The sequence below is a fragment of the Aythya ferina genome, assembly GCF_964211825.1.
Source record: "Aythya ferina genome assembly, chromosome: 2".
Lineage (NCBI taxonomy): Eukaryota > Metazoa > Chordata > Aves > Anseriformes > Anatidae > Aythya > Aythya ferina.
This window is the reverse complement of record NC_140297.1, coordinates 160,847,062-160,864,567: the sequence shown is the minus strand read 5'-3', so window position 1 is coordinate 160,864,567 and position 17,506 is coordinate 160,847,062. Positions and strand designations below refer to the sequence as shown.

General features: G+C 68.7%; 2 protein-coding genes across 2 annotated transcripts; one reads left to right on the top strand and one right to left on the bottom strand.

Moving 5' to 3' along the window:
* Positions 1-109: 109 nt before the first annotated feature.
* Positions 110-11,208, bottom strand: SHARPIN (SHANK associated RH domain interactor). Its single transcript, XM_084510854.1, has 14 exons — positions 10,926-11,208; positions 8,217-8,391; positions 7,159-7,272; positions 6,651-6,792; positions 5,633-5,723; positions 5,218-5,491; positions 4,634-4,764; positions 4,312-4,485; positions 1,609-1,769; positions 1,408-1,519; positions 1,145-1,324; positions 947-1,045; positions 705-848; positions 110-548 (listed from the first exon to the last, which is right to left on the bottom strand). Exons 1-14 carry the CDS (start codon positions 11,166-11,168, stop codon positions 468-470), a joined length of 2,121 nt encoding a protein of 706 aa, XP_084366980.1. The 5' UTR covers positions 11,169-11,208; the 3' UTR covers positions 110-467.
* Positions 11,209-11,796: 588 nt separating this feature from the next.
* Positions 11,797-17,506, top strand: MAF1 (MAF1 homolog, negative regulator of RNA polymerase III). The gene is made up of 8 exons (XM_084509681.1): positions 11,797-12,069; positions 14,136-14,280; positions 15,162-15,290; positions 15,383-15,548; positions 15,637-15,758; positions 16,234-16,353; positions 16,821-16,958; positions 17,037-17,506. The coding sequence occupies exons 2-8, from the start codon at positions 14,198-14,200 to the stop codon at positions 17,056-17,058; spliced, it is 780 nt and encodes a 259-aa protein (XP_084365807.1). The 5' UTR covers positions 11,797-12,069; positions 14,136-14,197; the 3' UTR covers positions 17,059-17,506.

Below are 17,506 nucleotides of genomic sequence, written 5' to 3'. Positions count from 1 at the left end.
GTGCGGCGGGGCGAGAGGCTGCGCGCATCGCGCCCGTCCCCGGTGCTGTGAGCGGGCTGGAGGGGACACCACGGCACGGGGCTTTATTAGGGTGTCGTACAGAGCCTCGTTAGGATGTCACACCGCACACAGCTTTATTAGGATGCCCTGCACCGCCAGGACGCGCCGCTCGCACCCGCGGAGCTCGGCTGCCCGCAGAGGCTGCGTGGAGACCCTGCGGCACCGCCTGGGGCCTGGCCCCCGCCCACTCCCCTCCAGCCCTACATCCCTCCTGTCCGTCCCTGGCTGCCGCCAGCACCCGGGGGGACGTGGCCCTGGGGCCATCCCTGCGACCACCAGCGTCTCTGGGCCCTGCTGGGGCCATGCGCCAGCTCTGGTGCTCCTCAGGCTGTCCCTGGGGCGAGGAGCTCGGCTCCTGCCCGGCTGCTCGGAGCCCCCAATCCCCAGGGGCTGGGCCAGGCAGGCGCTCAGTGGCAGTTCTGGCAGCGGGGGTGGCACCTCTGCCCGTTGACGTTGCAGCGGCACCCGCCACTGGTGTCCCCGGGACCCTGGTGGGGAGGAGAGGAGAGGACAGGGCGTCACAGGGGGGCCCAGAGCACCCAGCCCTGAGCCCCCAGGCCCCGCGGTGACCAGGGACGGGGACCGTGAGCTGGGATGGGGCTGGTGTGCAGGGAAGGGGGGGTTCCACCAAGAGGGGTGCTTACCCCCGGCCCCCAGCGCGGCCCCTTGGTGACCCAGCAGATCTCGGTCTGGCAGACGGTGCAGCGGATCCAGTCGCAGCCGTCCTTCTTCTGCACGATGATGTGGCACGTGGGGCAGTGCATGGCCTCCCCGAGCTGCACCAGGGTCTGGGGGGGGGGGAGAGAAGGATGCAGCGGTCAGGGAGGCGAGGACGAGCCCCGCGCACCCCCTCCCCATCCACCCCGGCACCCCGCGGTGCTCCCACCTGCAGCATGTCGCTGGTCTGCCGGGCGGCCGCGTCGTTCTGCGCCCGCAGCTGGAGGTCGTCCTGGTACTGCCGGCAGTTCTTCCCCTCGTGGATGGCCTGGGAGGGGGGTATGGGAGCAGAGGGGCAGCGCTCAAGCCCCCTTCCCCGGGCACGGCACCAAAAGGTGGGGGGTGGCAGGGCCGCCCCCCCGCTCACCTTGCAGAGCAGGCAGTTGAGGGCCTGGCAGATGGGGCAGCGGAATTCGTTCACCGAGTCCTCGTAGATGCACCAGCCGCGGCAGTCGGTGGTCTTGCAGTGGAAGCTGTTCTGCGTGCGCCGCTCCGCCAGCACCAGGCCCCGCTCCAGGAAGCGCCGGTACTCCTCCGGCGACACCAGCTGAGAGTGGGGCAGGGTCAGGATGCGGCCCCCCGACCCCGGGCACCCCGGTGCTGCCCGTGGGGGCACCGAGCCCCACTCACCGCCCGGATCTCGCGCTCCTGCAGGTGGCTGCTGCAGGCGTAGGAGTCGTCGCGGAAGGGGCAGGCCACCTCGGGCTCCTCGCTGTAGTTGATGACCTGGCGCAGGCAGTCCCTGCGGGGACGACGGGCAAGCCGTCAGCGCCGGGGCAGGGGGCTGCCGGGGTCGGACCCCCCTTCCCACACCGCTCGGCCCCACGCTACCTGCAGAAGTTGTGCAGGCACTCGCGCAGCAGCACCCCCTCGCCCGGGGGGACGTGCTGGTAGCAGATGCGGCACTCCAGCACCTCGCGGTTGGGCACCAGCACCTCGTCCTCCAGCTGCAGCAGCTGCTGGAAGTTCCTCAGCCGCTCGGCCTCCAGCGCCTGCGGGCAGGGAGGGGATGGGTGAGAGCGGCCCCCACCCGGCCCCGGTCCCCACCGAGCCCCCTGCACCCCCCCCCAGGTCCCCCTCTGCCAGCACTGGGTGCCCCGGGCAGGGCTGGCCACGTTTGCTTTGCCCCTGCTCACGGGGAGGCCGTGGGGCCCCCATCTCCCCCCCCAAACGATGCAGACCCACCGAGCAGTTTGGGGCCGAGGGGCCCTCACAGCCCACCCCGTCCAGCCCCAGCCACGGGCAGGGACGTCGCCCACCCCCTCAAGCTGCCCCCAGCCCCGTCCAGCCCGACGTTAACACTGCCGGGGCTGGGACCCCCCCCCCAGCTCCCCTGGGTGGGCTGGGACGGGGCCTCGCCCTTCTCAGCATGAAGGATTTCTTCCCTCTGTCTACCCCAATCCCCCCTCTTTTGGCTTAAAACCACCCCCCCCCGTCCAGTCACAGAATGGCTTGGGTTAGAAGGGACCCTAAAGACCATTTAATGCCACCCCTGTTGTGGGCAGGGTGCCACCCCCTAGCCCACCCACAGCCCCACAAAGGGCCCCCCCAGCTCTCCTGCAGCCCCCTTGGGCACACACAGCCCACCGGGAAGCCCCCCCGGAGCCTTCTCCAGCCCATGCCCAGCACCCCCAGCCCTCAGCCGGCCCCACGGCGGAGCTGCTCCAGCCCCGGGACCCCCATGGGACCCCCACAGCCGCCCCAGCAGCTCCGTGTCCCCGCACTGTGCCCGGCCCCGCAGCCCCAAACCCCCTCACTCAACATTTCTGTGCGCACAGGGGCTGCCCCAGCCCTGCCCTAAGTGCCCTGGTGCAGGCAGCTCAGGATGGCCCCATTGCCCCTGCTCCTGTGCAGCCCCCCAAGCAAGCCCCCACCGCCTCCTCTAACATTTAATTCCATGAAACCCCCCAAAACAGCAGCCCCCCCCACCCCCAATGGGCAGCCCATTGGTGACGGCGGCGCAAGCAGAGGGCACAGCGGCGCTGGTGGGGGTAAGGCTTTAATGGGGGGAGGGTTCCTCTGCGCCCCCGCAGCGCGGTCACGCACGGAGCTGGGGGGCTCGTCCTTCCCTGAGAGCCCAGACCCCGCGGTGAGCCCCGACCCGCGCGGCCTGGGGAGGTTTCTGAACGCAAAAAACAACCTGGAAACACCAAATTCCCTGTGCAATATGGGACAGTGAGTGCTGCAGGGCTGGGGGCTGGCCCTGCTGCCCTGACCCCATCCAGCTCCCACCCCAGGGCCACCACGGTTCCTCGGGGCCCTGGCACGCTGCTCCCCCGAGCCACCGCGGCCCCGAGCGCTTCCCCCGGTGCTGCTGCCTCTGCCCTGAGCCCTCACAAAGGCATCGTGGCACCAGCACGGCCACGCTCACCTCCAGCCAGCGCCACTCCAGAGGGGGCTCAGCCCCCCAAGGGGGCTGCTGGTGGGGGGGGGCTGTGTTTGGGGGGAGAACTGGGTGGCCAAGGGCAAAGCAGAGCCCCGACGGCACACCAAGGTGTCCCTCGGCACACCAAAGCTCCCCTTGGCACACCGAGGCTCCCCTCGTCCTGCACAGCCCCAGGGGGCTGGGGGGGCCGGGTTCACAGCCCACAGAGCTCCCCCCACAGCTGTGCCCCATCCCTGCAGCGTTCAGCCCTGCAATCGAGGCCCCCAGCCCCTGGTGCTCCCTGCTCCCAGGGGAGCCCAGCCCCTGCGTGGGGCAGGACCCGTGGGGAGGTGCCGTGGCCGCAGCCCGGACCCTTGGGTGGCACGGCGGGCACTGGGCCCTGGCCAGGGGGGCGGGAGGGGGCATCCGGGTCGGCCGGGCACGGGGCGGCTAGCAGAATTCGGAGGACAGGTGGATGAAGTCATCCAAGGAACCCGAGCCCAAGACGCAGTGCGCAGCTGAGCCATCCTCTCTCCTTCCCTTTTCCTAGCGGGGTCCCAGCACCAGAGAAAAAAGAAAGAAGAGAAGGTTTTGGTCAGTGGCTGAGCCGGGTGCCCCCCACGCCCCGCAGCGCGCCCCCACGATGGGGTGGGGGCTCCCAGCAGAGCCCCACGCGCGATTCTACGGCGCCTGCAGGAAATAAACTCCCAGCAGAGACAGCGCAGCCCGACAGCTCCTTGCTGCGCGAGGAGGCAAGAGGAAGCAGCACCACCGTCCTGGGACCCTGCCCTGCCCTGCCCGAAGCTGCCACCCATTTTTTGGGTGGCCACAAGCGCTGGTGACACCGGTCAGAGCCCCGTGAGGTGGCGGCACAGCAGCGGGGCCAGCAGTGACCACCCCTAGCAGACAGCAGAGCACGCCACGCTCACATCACGGCACGGCGCCGAGCCCTGCGCACAGCAGCAGGCATTGCCTGCCCCACCAGGGGACGATTTAGGGGCTGCAGCAGCCCCTTTTTGCTGCCACCCACGGTTTTGTGCCCGCTTCCCAGCACGGCGCAGGATCCGCTCGCCCACGAAACGCCTTCCAGCACTGCCAGGGACAAATCCTGCCTGGCAGGGGAACAGGGAGAGCGGCCGCTCCCCGGGCTGGGCCGTGGGCCCCGGTACCTGTTGGTACTGCAGGATCCCCTCCTGCTCCTGCTGGATCCTCCACAGCTCCGTTTCGTCGGGCTTGTAGCTGCAGGGCACCACGTAGTCGTCCGGGCGGTCGGTGCTGCACATCTCGCAGCCCGGCCGCGTGGGCTTGTTGATGAAGGTGCACTTGGGGCACGACCAGCCCGCCTGCGGAGAACAGGGGGGAGGTGAGGAGCTGGGAAAAGCGTGTTGGAAGGGAAATGGGAACGAAATTGGGGCCAGCAGCACCCAGAACAGCGTGCAGGGGACGCAGGGCTCGGGGGGCGCAGGGCTCGGGGGGCGCAGGGCCACCCACCTGCACCGGCGAGGGCAGCGAGGTGGCAGCGGACGCCGACGGGTTGCTGACAAGGTCTCCGATCTGCATCGTGTCCAGGTGCTGGCTGATCTCACCGATGTCCATCTTCCTGCTGGGGTCGCTCCCCCACGCTGCAGGAGAGACGGGGACACCGGCGCGTTACGGCCGCGGCACGGAGAGGGGCAGAGCCCCCCGGGTGAGCTCGGCACAGAGAGCACGGACACGCGGTGTGCCCCTGAGGCCGAGGGATCAGCACCCACAGCCCGGCTCTGCTCAGCCCCAAAGGGGCCACTCAGCCCCTCAGCACCTGCACGGCAAGGTCTGAGCAAGGGCCCGGGGCCAGGAGAGCACCAAATTCCCCATTTGGGGCCGCACGTGCCCTCACCCACACGGGAGCAGAGGTGACAGCAGCACCCCAAACCCTCCCTCCCATATGGCCTGGCACCACCAGACCACACTCTGTGTGAAGGCAGGGATTTAGGGAGGGTTTGGGCAGGATTTGGGCAGGATTTGGGCAGGATCTGGGCAGGATCTGGGCTGCCCCTCCTGCCCACCAGCCAAAGGGACGGGCGCAGCACCCGGACCTTTCCTGGGGGCCGGCAGGGTGTTGTACTGGCGCTGCTCCCCGGCAGCGGCGCCGTCGCCGAGCGAGGCGATGGAGTTGAGCAGGAGCTGTGCCTGGTCCTCCTCGTAGCGCTGCCGGGTGAGCTCGGCCCTCTTCGCCGACAGCAGGTAGAGGAAGGCCGTGTCCCCGTCCCTGCGGATGCCGTAGGAGGAAACCGTCCGCTCGTCCACGCACAGGCACTGCCCGATGATCCACCGCTGCACCAGGGGGTGGAACCCGTAATCCTGGAACACCTGGGCAGGGGGAGAAGCGCAGAGGTAAACCCACCGTGTCCCCAGCACAGGGGGGCTCTCCAGGGCCCTTCCTGGGGCTCGGCACCCCGAGCCCCTGCCCCGTGCCCTGCTGGCTCCGCGCGGCTCCGTACGGCTCCGTACCTGCTGCTTGAGCGTCGCGATTGTAGTGTGGGGCTGGACCCTGAGGACGATGCTGGCAGACGACGTCGCGTCCTCCACGCCGACGTTCATGCTGGAGCAGAGATGAGGTGCTGTTAGAGGATGCCTGCCCGGCTCGGGGCTGGGACACCCGAGGGCTCCGAGCCCGGAGCACCCTGCCACGTGCACGCCGGCGGCTGCACCTCGTGTTTGACAGACCCATGGGATTTGTTTTCCCCCGATTTCGTTCACTCTCTGTCAATCTCTCTCTTTTTGCAGCTGTGCCAACCGTTTCCACCACGGGCTTAGACACGGTGTGAAAAAATCTTCCCTTCCACCTGCCTGAAACCTGCTGCTTCCTAAATGCCCTCGGCCTCTCAGCTTATCTGCTCCCGGACACGAGGACAAACACTCCTTATCTCTGCAGGGCTCACCTCCCCGCTGCCTCTCTCACACCACAGCCCTAAACTTTCCATCCAACGTCCTCAGAAGGCTGTTCTGTGCCTGATCACCCCCCTGCCCCGTATCCAACACGGGCAGGGGTCTCCCCTTTGTTCCCTCGCCTTTTCCTAACAACCTCTGTATTCCCATGCACAGCTCCCCCCGGGGCAGACCACAGCCAGGTCTGGGACCTTACGGCTCACCCAGCCTGACCCTGGCCACGGGCAGGCACAGCCCCTGCTGGAGCAGCTCCCCCCCACCAACACCTCCAGGGATCACAGAATCACAGAATCACAGAATTTCGAGGCTGGAAGAGACCTCAGGATCATCGAGTCCAACCTCTGACCTAACGCTAACAGTCCCCACTAAGCCATATCCCTAAGATACGGGATAAGGATGGGGCACCACTTCCCAGGGCAGCCTGCTCCAGGTCCTCACCCCCCTCACCACGATGACTTTCTGCCTTAAACCCAACCCAAATCTGCCCTCTTTCATCCCAGAACCGCCACCCCTGGCCTCGTCACCGCAGGGCCCCGGAGGGGACGCGGAGGGGCGCGTGCCCCAGGCCAGCGGGGCTCACCTGATGTCGTCGGGGGGGTAGTTGGACTCCTTCAGCAGGATGCTGAGGGTGGCCTGCTGGCGAGCCAGGGCCACGGCGCACTGCGCGGCCGCCTCCTCGTCACCGTCCTCGATGGCCTGCGCCAGCTGCAGCGCCAGGTCCTCTGCGGGGGCAGGAGGGAGAGCCCTGCAGCCGCCGGCACCGCACGGCACAGCCCCACGGCGCAGCCCCAAACAGCACCAGGAGCTCCGCAGAGGCTCCTCGGATGCGTGATGCTCGCGGGGCAGCCCATGGGCAGAGCCCTGTGGTGTGCACGGCCGGAGAACCACGGGTGGGAGCCCCACGGGGGGTTTCTGGAGCCCCCGGAGAGCCGGGATGCGCAGCCCCCGCCCCACAGCAAGCTCCATCCCACGGGATTCGGACTTTGCACCCAAAACTGTCGGCCCGGAGCGGGGAGCGGCTGGGCCTGGAGAGGAGCCCTGGTCTCCTGGCACGCGTCAGGAGCCACAAAACCTCTCCCCTCAAATACCTTTCCTGGAGAGCTCCGAGAACAAAGCTTCCTCCGGATCCCCCTCTGCGGAGCTGCCCCCGGCCGCTGCGGGCAGGGACGAGGCCTGGGGGGGCAGCAAGCTGCTGTCTGAGGCTGGAGGAAGAGCAGGGGGGGCATTGGTACCTTAAAGGAGGCTGCAGCGAGGGGGGGTTGGTCTGTTCTCCCACATCCCTGGTGACAGGACGAGGGGGAATGGGCTGAAGTTGCACCAGGGGAGGTTTGGGTTGGATGTTAGGAAGAATTTCTTTACCGAAAGGGTTGTGAGGCACTGGGATGGGCTGCCCAGGGAGGTGGTGGAGTCACCATCCCTGGAGGGCTTTAAAAGATGTTTAAATGTAGAGCTCGGTGATGTGGGTTAGTGGAGGACTGGGTAGTGTTAGATTGGGGTTTGGGTGATCTCGGAGGGCTCTTCCCACCCGGGTGATTCAGTCACTCCGTGCATCACAGCGGGGCAGCGACCCTCACCCACGGCCGTCCCCAGGCAGCTCCACGGGGAGCCCTCGGAGGCGAAGGCAGAGCTGACCCCAAGCCCATCCCGAGGGCAGCCCCCTGTCCCTGCCAGCAGCGGCCGCTGCTCTCCTTAGGGCACGGGGCTGCCCTGATGCAGGGGGGAGGCTCTGCGCCCCCCAGCCCCACCGGGGCTGCTCCCTTGTGCCTCCCGGCCAGCAGCCCCCCTCCCACCCCAGCGCCCTGCCTCGTGTGCCCACCTTGCCCCCCGGGTGCTCCACACCACAAACGAGCCCTCAGAGCTCCTTCAGGCTCCAGGCCATGGGAAGGGCTCTGAACACGGCGTGCTTCTGTGCCCGGAGCCTGCAGAGCCCCTCAGAGCCCCTCAGAGGCTTCCAGCCCCCCCCAGGAGCACGGCGCCGCTCCCCAAAGCAGCTGGTGGGGCGCACACCCAAATCATTTGGAACCATATTAAAACAATAAATGTTAAAATTGTGCCCCTCCAGGCGCCAGGAACGGAGCACTGGGCACACACAACCCCCCCCCCAGGGCTTTCGTCCCCCCCCCCCCCCCCAGGACCCGGCACCGACCTTTCTGCACCTCCCGCAGGGAGCTGCTGACGATCGTCCACCACTTCTGCGCCTCCCGCTCCTCCTCGAAGTTGAAGACCATCGGCTCGTCCAGGGCGCCGAAGACCACCAGCTCGTGGCACGTGGGGCTCCTGACGGTGTAGGAGATGTCCTTCAGGTCGTACTCGGCGATGCTCTGGGGGGAGCAGAGCGGCGGGGGGGGGGGGTCACGGCTCTGCCAGCCCCTGGGGTCCCTGGGGAGCAGCCCCAGCCCCGTGTGCTGTGGGAACGACCCCAAAGAGGCCAAGGATGGACGGTGCGAGGCCAAACACCCCCGGTCGTCCTCAGGTGGGGCACGGGGGCTGAGCTGGAGGCACCCACAGCTCCCCGAGACCCCTTCGGAGAGCGGCACCGGCACCGGCACACGTTGACCGGGGGCTCTGCCGCCGCCTCCCCTCTGCCCCTGCTCCCCGTGAGGATTGGGGGAGTCACCGGGGGGGTTTGGCAGCCCCAAGGCTCCACCGAGAGCCCACGGCCGTGCTCGGTGCTGCACCGGGCAGCAAGGGCCACAGGGGATGAGGCCCCAGAGCACTGGGAACTGGGCACTGGGAACTAGGGAAGCAGGCACCGGGAACTGGGAATCAGGCGCCAGGAATCAGGAACTAGGCACTGGGGACACTGGGGAACCAAGGAACCGGGCACCGGGAACTGGGCACCGGGTATCAGGAACCGGGCACCGGGCAGCAGGAATTGGGCACTGGGGGACGAGGAACCTGGCACTGGGCACCAGGGATTGGGGATACTGGGGAACTGGGACACCGAGCACTGGGAATCAGGCACCGGGCACCGGGAATTGGGCACCAGGGATCAGGCACTGGGGAACCGGGGACACCAGGCACTGGGTATCAGGAACTGGGCACCGGGAACCGGGCACCAGGAATTTGGGACACTGGGGGACTGGGGAACTGGGACACTGAGCACTGGGAATTGGGCACTGGGGATCAGGCACCGGGGAACCGAGGAACTGGGCATCAGGAACCGGGCACCGGGAATTGGGCACCAGGACTGGGGACACTGGGGAACCGGGACACCGAGCACTGGGAATCAGGTACCGGGCACCGGGAATTGGGCACCAGGGATCGGGGACACTGGGGAACTGGGACACCGAGACGGCGAGCACTGGGAATCGGGCACTGGACACCGGGAATTGAGCACTGGGGGAACCGGGGAACTGGGCATCAGGGAACTGGGGATGAGGAACTGGGGAACCGGGCACCAGGAATCGGGCACTGGGAATTGGGCACTGGGGAACCGGGCACTGGGCACCAGAAATTGGGCACCGGGGGAACAGGAATTGGGAACCGGACACTGGGAATTGGGCACCGGGAACCAGGGACTGGGGACACTGGGGAACTGGGGAACTGGGACACCGAGCACTGGGAATCGGGTACCAGGCACTGGGAATTGGGCACTGGGGATCAGGCACCAGGAATCGTGAATTGGGCACCGGGGGACGAGGAACCTGGCACCAGGCACCAGGGATTGGGGACACTGGGGTACTGGGACACCGAGCACTGGGAATCAGGCACCGGGCACCGGGCACCAGGGATCAGGCACTGGGGAACCGGGGACACCGGGCACTGGGTATCAGGAACCGGGCACCGGGAACCGGGCACCAGGAATTGGGGACACTGGGGGACTGGGGAACTGGGACACTGAGCACTGGGAATTGGGCACTGGGGATCAGGCACCGGGGAACCGAGGAACTGGGCATCAGGAACCGGGCACCGGGAATTGGGCACCAGGACTGGGGACACTGGGGAACCGGGACACCGAGCACTGGGAATCAGGTACCAGGCACCGGGAATTGGGCACCAGGGATCGGGGACACTGGGGAACTGGGACACCGAGACGGCGAGCACTGGGAATCGGGCACTGGACACCGGGAATTGAGCACTGGGGGAACCGGGGAACTGGGCATCAGGGAACTGGGGATGAGGAACTGGGGAACCGGGCACCAGGAATCGGGCACTGGGAATTGGGCACTGGGGAACCGGGCACTGGGCACCAGAAATTGGGCACCGGGGGAACAGGAATTGGGAACCGGACACTGGGAATTGGGCACCGGGAACCAGGGACTGGGGACACTGGGGAACTGGGACACCGAGCACTGGGAATCGGGTACCAGGCACCGGGGACACCAGGCACTGGGTATCAGGAACTGGACACCGGGAACCGGGCACCAGGAATCGGGGACACTGGGGAACCGGGACACTGAGCACTGGGAACCGGGCACCGGGGAACTGAGGAACTGGGCATCAGGAACCGGGCACTGGGGCACCGGGGGTTGGGAATCAGGGACCGGGCACCGGGAATTGGGCACCGGGCACCGGGAACCGGGCACCAGGGCTGGGGACACCGGGGAACTGGGACACCGAGCACTGGGAATCAGGGAACCGGGCACCGGGAACCGGGCACCGGGGACACCGGGCACTGGGAATCGGGTACCGGGCACCGGGAACTGGGCAGCGGGGATCAGGCACTGGGGAACCGGGGATTGGGAATCAGGGAACCGGGCACCGGACACTGGGGGAAGCGGGGAACCGAGGCACCGGGGACACCGGGCACTGCAGGAACCGGTCCCCCCGGGCACCGAGGACACCCCCGTCCCCCTCCCAACCACCCCTCCCCGTTACCCCCGTTACCCCCCCGTCCCCCCCCGTTTCTCACCGCGCCCCCGGCCTCCTCCGCCGCGCGCAGCCCGAGGCGGAAGCGGCGCCGTGCGCGGGGCTGCGGCTGCGGCTGGAGGCTGAGCTGCAGGCGGAGCAGGGCGGCGGGCGGCGGCGGGCGGCGGGGCGGCTGCTCCAGGGCCACCCGCACCGACATCAGCACCGTGGGCGGCGGCGGCGGCGGCGGCAGCGCCGGGGCCGCGGCCGGGGCCGGGGTGGGGGCGGGGGCACCGGGCAGAGCCATCGTCGCCGCCGCCGCCACCGCCGCCACTTCCGCCGCTACGGGGAGCGCGGTTCCGGCACGGGGCGGGGCGGGGCGGGGCGGGGAGGGGGGAGGAGGCACCGGAGGGGGGGTCCCGGGGAGCCTCGGGGCTCCCCGGTTGGGCACCGGGAGGCACCGGGAGGCACCGGAGAGGCCCCCACGGGCTCCATGTGGCCCCGCAGCCCCCCCCCAGCCCGGTGCCCTCCCCCCCTCATCCCTCTCGGTGCCCCCTCCCCGCTCCCGGTGCCCCCCCCCCTCCCCTCCCGGTGCACCCCCCCCCCCCCCCGCCGCTCCCGGTGCTCCCCCCCCCCCTCCCCTCCCGGGCGGTGCCGCGCGCCCCGCCCCGCCCCGCCGCTGATTGGCTGCTCCCCCCGTCTTTGTCCCCATCAGCCAATCAGGGCTCGGAGCGCCCCGCTGCGGGAGGGGCCCGGCGCTGTCCGCTCGGAGGGCGGGAGCGCGGTGCTGAGTGACGTCGGTTTCGGCCAATGGAAGGGGCGCCGCGCGGTGACGAACAGGGCCGTCGTCCAATGGGGAGCGGAGAGGCGCTCGGGGCGGGCGGCGGCGGGCGGGGCCCGGCCGCTTGTTGTCGTCCGGTGCCGGGGGAGGCGGGCGGTCGGCCGGTCGCTGCGCGCTCGCTCGCTCGTTTGGGCCGCCCGGGGGTCGCGGGAGGTGTCGCTCAGCCGCTCGCTGCGTCCCGAGCCGCTCGGGGACATGTCGAGGTGGGCGGGGGCCCGGCGGGCCGGCGCGAGACGGCGGACGGCGGCCGAGGCCCGCGGGCCCTCCTCGAGCTTTCCCCGGAGACGCCTCCCCTTACGGGCACCCCGAGCCTGAAGGAGCCGCCGCCCGGAGAAGGCCCCGCCGCCGCCGAGACCGGGAGGCGCCGGTAAGTCCGCTCCCAGCGGCCCCCCCCCGGGACTACATCTCCCGGCGCGCCTTGCGGCGCCGTGCAGCGGCCGGACGCGACGCGGGGGGCGCGGGGCATCATGGGAGTTGTAGTCCGCGCGGGGCAGGCCGGGGCGGCTGCGGGCAGGCCCCGGGGCGGGGGGGCGCGGGGCGGCCACCGGCGGGGGGGGGGAGGGGGTAGGGGGAAAACTGGGGGCTGTGGGGGGGAACTGGGGGGTGTGGGGGGGCTGTTGGGGGCCTCCCAGCCCCGGTGGTTCCGTTATTCCCAGGCACGGTGCTTGGGGTGCCCCCCCCCACATCGTATCCCACTTCCCAGCACTGGTTTTTGGGGGCACTGGTTTGGGGGATACTGGTTTGGGGGATACTGGTTTTTGGAGCCCTATTTTGGGGCACGTCTCGGGACGCGCCGTGAGCCCCGTGACCCCTGTAGCCGGGGCTCTGCTTTCCATCACGGTCCCGTTTAAAATCAGCTCTGCCCAGCTGCTGGGGGGGCCGTCCCCCGCCTCCTCCCCCCCTATGGGGCTGGGACCGGCCCCTGGCACCCCCCTGCCCTCAGCTCCTGCTCCCCTCGAGCCGTGGCCGAGCTCCCGACCGCCCCCTCCTGCTGCTGGGCACCCCCTGGGCAGCGCTGCCGCTGTGCCAGGGCTTTGGTGTCGGTCCCGTCCTGGTGCTTTTTGGGTTCGGGGCAGTTGCTGAGGGGTCCCAGGGCCCCGTCCCCACGCAGTGCCCGCTCCTCGCAGCGCTCTCTGTGCTCGGAGGGCATCAGGCACACACAAAGCTCTGGGTCTGACCCTTCTCTCCGGTTCCTACCTGCCCACGCAGGCAGATTTACCACACTTTGCCTCAAAAGAACGGGCTCTTTGCAGCAGCCGGTGCTGTAGGGTGCTGGTGGTGTTGGGGCCCCCGGGACAGGGGCTGATTTCTGCCCTGGTCATTCGGCACCGGCAGCTCCAGGCTCAGAGCTCGGCTTCCCCCCCAGCAGGAGCTGCTGCTGTCTGTGCTCCTCACCGCCAGTTTTGGGGAGGTTTTGCTCAGTTCCTCACCGCTGTCCTCAGGGCTGGGGCACAGCCCCCATGCAAACCGCTCGGCTTCCTTCCCAGATGAACGAAACCGAAACCTTTGAGCCGAGCTCTTGAGAGCCCCTCCCGTGGTGCTGCCTCTAAGATTCCCTGCTGCCGAGCTCCGTGCCCAAAAACTCCTCCAAAAACGCTGGCAGGAGCTCGGCGTGGGTCCCCTCCAGATCCCATCCCGCAGAACCCCAGCTGCTGCCTGCCTCACGCCTGGCCCTGTTCACGTCCCGTGGAGCTCTACAGCAGCCAGTGCTGGGTGCTGGGGGGTCTCTGGGGCTCTCTCTGCCGCCTGCCGTGCCCTGGGGGGGCCCTGTGCTGGTTTCCCAGTGCTGGGGGAGCTTTGCCAGCGCCACTCGGTGCCGTCGTGCCACGAGCTTGTGGCCTCAGGTGGGGTCACCCCATGGGCAGCGGGGGGCACGGGTTGGGGGAGGTCCCCGAGGCTGGCGGCCGCCCCCCCTGGGCTGTTTACGAGTTCTCCTCTTACAGCCCGGCGCCGCGAGGGGCCCGTGCTGGGGGAGCCGGGCTGCGCCGTCCCCACGGGGTGCTGGCACCCGCAGCACCAGGAGCCTCTCCTGCTCAGCGCCACCGCCAGCACCGTGCCCGTCTGCCACGTCCCTGCTCTGCTTTGAGGGCGAAGCAGGCCGGCCAGAACGGGCTGGTGACCTTCACGTGGGACAAGGGGAGCGAGGGGAGCCTGGCAGCTCGCAAAGCCACCGCTGTGGGCACTCAGCTGAAGGGGAAGCGGGGGGAAATCTCACAAATTCTGCTCACACGGGGCGCAGGGCGGCGATAGCAGCACGCAGGGGCAGAGCGGGGCCTGTCAGGGCTGCCACAGCCCGCTCCTCCTGCTCCCAAAAGCTGTTTGGCTTCCAGACTGTGCCCTGCCTGCTGCTGGTGCACACCGAGCAGCCACAGCATGGCCACACTGCTCATCCTGGGCTTGGGCAGGACGTGAGGCCGTCTCTGTCCCCCGCAGGATACGCACACGTCGCCGCCGCTGCTGCACAGGGAATCGCTGCCGAGCCGGACGCGGGGACAATGAAGCTGCTGGAGAACTCAAGTTTTGAAGCAATAAACTCCCAGCTGACGGTGGAGACCGGAGACGCCCACATCATCGGCAGGTGGGTGCCCTCCTGGAGCCCTGAGGGCCCCGTGCTCCTCGCCCCGGCGCCCTGCAGCCCTTGGGGACACCGGGGACACCGGGGACACCGGCTGCGTGCGCCCCGCCAGGCCTGGGTGCGGCGGGGCGAGGGCTGGGTGCTGGAGCTCAAAGTCTGGCTCTCCAGCAGTCGTTGCGAGGCCAGTTAGTACGGAATGAGGAGCGTTTGGGTGTTTTTGTAGAGAAGAGCCCCCCAGCAGCAGCAGGGCCCTCGGATCGTGCCCGCACACCGAGGTTTCTGCCCCTTTCCCCGAGGGGACCCCGCACGGCTCCGCTCAGCCCCTGGTGCAGGGCTGTGGGGAGCTTCTGGAGGGGTCACCCGGCAGCCTGGGGGGCTTGAAAATCTGGAAGAAGTTCATTTGAAGCTCTCATTTCACACTGATAATGACATCTGGCCGTCCCCCGGCCTCGCTGGGGTGCCGTGGGCTGGGTGCCGGGGACCCTGAGCTTTTCAGTCCTCGGGCTGAAGCTGGGCGCTGGGACCCACCAGCACTTTTTGGCTTCACTCGAGGGCTCCTTGGGGCTTCTCTGCTCCCCAGCCACTCGGTAGCATCAGGGCTGGGGGCACCGAGAGCTCCTTCTGCGGGGCAGGCTGCCACAGAGCCAGATCTCAGCCAGCCTGGGGGCATTTCTGGTCCTGGCTGCGGGGTCCTGGCTGCGAGGCCCCTCCTCAGGCTGCCCCCAGCTCCCCTTTTCGTGGTGCTGTGCTTTGGGCAGGCACCGCAGCCACGGGCACGCTCACCTCAAGCCTTTTGTGGGGCCGTAGCTGCTGCTGCCACCGGTCCCGGTGCCGGGGGGGTGCCTGGTGGGGTTCCCCTCACGCCTGGCGTGGTGTCCCCGCAGGATCGAGAGCTACTCCTGCAAGATGGCCGGGGACGACAAGCACATGTTCAAGCAGTTCTGCCAGGAGGGGCAGCCCCACGTGCTGGAGGCGCTGTCGCCCCCGCAGACCACGGGGATCAGCCCCAGCAGGTACGGGGGGACCGTGGGGAGAGGGGGGGGGCTCTGCCTGCGGGCAGGGCTCGGGCTTCTGACTCTCCTGCCCCCGCTGCTGCGTCCCCCAGGCTCAGCAAAAGTCAGAGCGGGGACGAGGAGGGGCCCCTGAGCGACAAGTGCAGCCGCAAGACCCTCTTCTACCTGATCGCCACGCTCAACGAGTCCTTCCGCCCCGACTACGACTTCAGCGCTGCCAAGAGCCACGAGTTCAGCCGGGAGCCCAGCCTCAACTGGGTGCGTGGGGGGCTGCGGCGGGGGCGGCGTGGGGCCGGGGGGGCTGCGGCTCCCTGCTGCTGCTCTGACGGCCCCCGCTCTGTGCCAGGTGGTGAACGCTGTCAACTGCAGCCTCTTCTCTGCAGTCCGTGAGGATTTCAACGCGCTGAAGCCGCACCTGTGGGATGCTGTGGATGAGGAGATTTGCCTTTCCGAGTGTGACATCTACAGGTAACGGGACGGGCCCTCACCCTGCGGCGCGGCTCCTGGCCCCTCCCTGCTCACTGTGGCCCGTAGAGAAGTGGGTTTTTCTCAATAAAAGGTGACGTTTGGGTGTGCCCACCCGTGGGTGAGGACCGGAGCGGGGCCCACTGTTGTTCTCTGGCTCCCTGCTCTGTGGGAGCTGCTGCTGCCGTCCCTGTCCTGCGCCCTGGGAATGGGCCCAGCCTCCCCCCAGCCTCCCCCCAGCCTCCCCCCAGCCTCCTTCCAAAAACTGCCCAGAGGCAGCCCCTGTTCTGTGTGCACAGCCTGGACCTCCTGACACCAACTCGCCCCACTCCCTGCCCACTGCCCCTCCTGGGGGCTGCTCTGGGCTTGCCCCTTCCCAGTTTCCACCCCCCAGACGCTCACCAGGGGCTGGGACGGGGTTGGCTCTGGGGGCAGGGTCCGGTGCAGCGTTTCTCACACCCTCTGCTTGTCGTTGCAGCTACAACCCCGACCTGGATTCAGACCCCTTTGGAGAAGACGGGAGCCTCTGGTCCTTCAACTACTTCTTTTACAACAAGAGGCTGAAGAGGATTGTCTTTTTTACCTGCCGTTCCATCAGGTCAGGCCCCCTGACATCCGCCAAGTCACCCTAACCGAGTCGCTTTGCCCGTTTGCACGCCGCGTCCCTGCTGGGGAGGAAACTTTGGCCCCCGCTGGCCCCCGAGCCGAATGCAGCAGATAAATGCTCGGGAGCTGCCCCCTGCCCACCCTGGCACACCGAGCGGGTGGTGCAGCCGAGCACAGCCCCCTCCTTGGCCTCCCAAGAGCCACGCCACCACTTAAACCCGCTGGAGACACCGATCAGGAGCCGTGGTCCCCAGGAAGGGGCAGCCCCTCAGCTGCTGGCAGGCTGCTGCTTGTGGAGGGGCGAGCTCAGGGGCAGCAACACCCCGGGGGCAGCCCCCCTGTGCCCTCTGGGGGCCGGGGCTGGATGCAGGGCCCCGAGCCCGCTGCAGACTGGAGCAGGGACCCCTCCCGCGGACACCCCGGCTGGGCGCTCACACCACGCCGCCCTTCTCTCTCCAGCGGGTACGCGTACACACGCCCGGAGGCTGGAAACGAGCTGGATATGGACCTCGGGGAGGAGGAGGAGGAGGAGGAGGAGGACACGGAGGGGAGCAGGGACGGCCACGACGCCGAGAGCGGCAGCATCGAGGAGGACAGGTGCGTGCGCTGCTCCCGGCACCCTGCCCTGCGCCCTGCTGGCCCGCGGGCCGGTGACAGCCGTGTGCTCGCCCACAGGTTGCAAGTGATCTGCATGTGAGAGCCCGGAGCTGCTCCCAGGTGCCTCTGGCCCTGCCTCATCCCACCCGCGCCCAGCTCCCCGCCTTGCCCTGCCCGCCGTACACTGGAGTGCCCTCGGAGCACGAGGAACTGAGCCCAAGGCGCCTCCTGGCTCCGGGTGCCGCCGGCCCACGTCCCCTCGGGGCCTCTGGACAGCCGTGGAGGGGGCTCCGAGAAGCTTTGCTGCACTTTATCGCTGATCTCATTGGCTGCACTGACCTGCAAACTCCTCGTGGCTCTGAAGCCGGGCTGGACTTTTCCTCGAGCACTTTTTCTTCACTGGTTTGTGCTGCAGCGAGCGCCGTCCGTCCCCAGCACCGGCAGAGCGGGCAGAGCCTCCTCCCGCAGAGCTCGGTGAACTGTCCTCAGCTCCCTCCCCAAGGAAGCGTCCGTTTGTTTCAAAGAGGTTTGCTTTGCTCTTGCCCTCA

Bases quoted from the DNA above. Each gene is read 5' to 3' on its own strand.
- MAF1 (XM_084509681.1), top strand. From the start codon at position 14,198: ATGAAGCTGCTGGAGAACTCAAGTTTTGAAGCAATAAACTCCCAGCTG. The intron at 15,549-15,636 runs GTGCGTGGGGGG...GCTCTGTGCCAG, and splicing joins GGGAGCCCAGCCTCAACTGG to GTGGTGAACGCTGTCAACTG. The intron at 16,354-16,820 runs GTCAGGCCCCCT...TTCTCTCTCCAG, and splicing joins TTTACCTGCCGTTCCATCAG to CGGGTACGCGTACACACGCC.
- SHARPIN (XM_084510854.1), bottom strand. From the start codon at position 11,168: ATGGCTCTGCCCGGTGCCCCCGCCCCCACCCCGGCCCCGGCCGCGGCC. The intron at 7,273-8,216 runs GTCGGTGCCGGG...CTCTTCCTCCAG, and splicing joins CCTGCGGGAGGTGCAGAAAG to CCTCAGACAGCAGCTTGCTG. The intron at 849-946 runs GTGGGAGCACCG...CCCCCCCCCCAG, and splicing joins AGACCAGCGACATGCTGCAG to ACCCTGGTGCAGCTCGGGGA.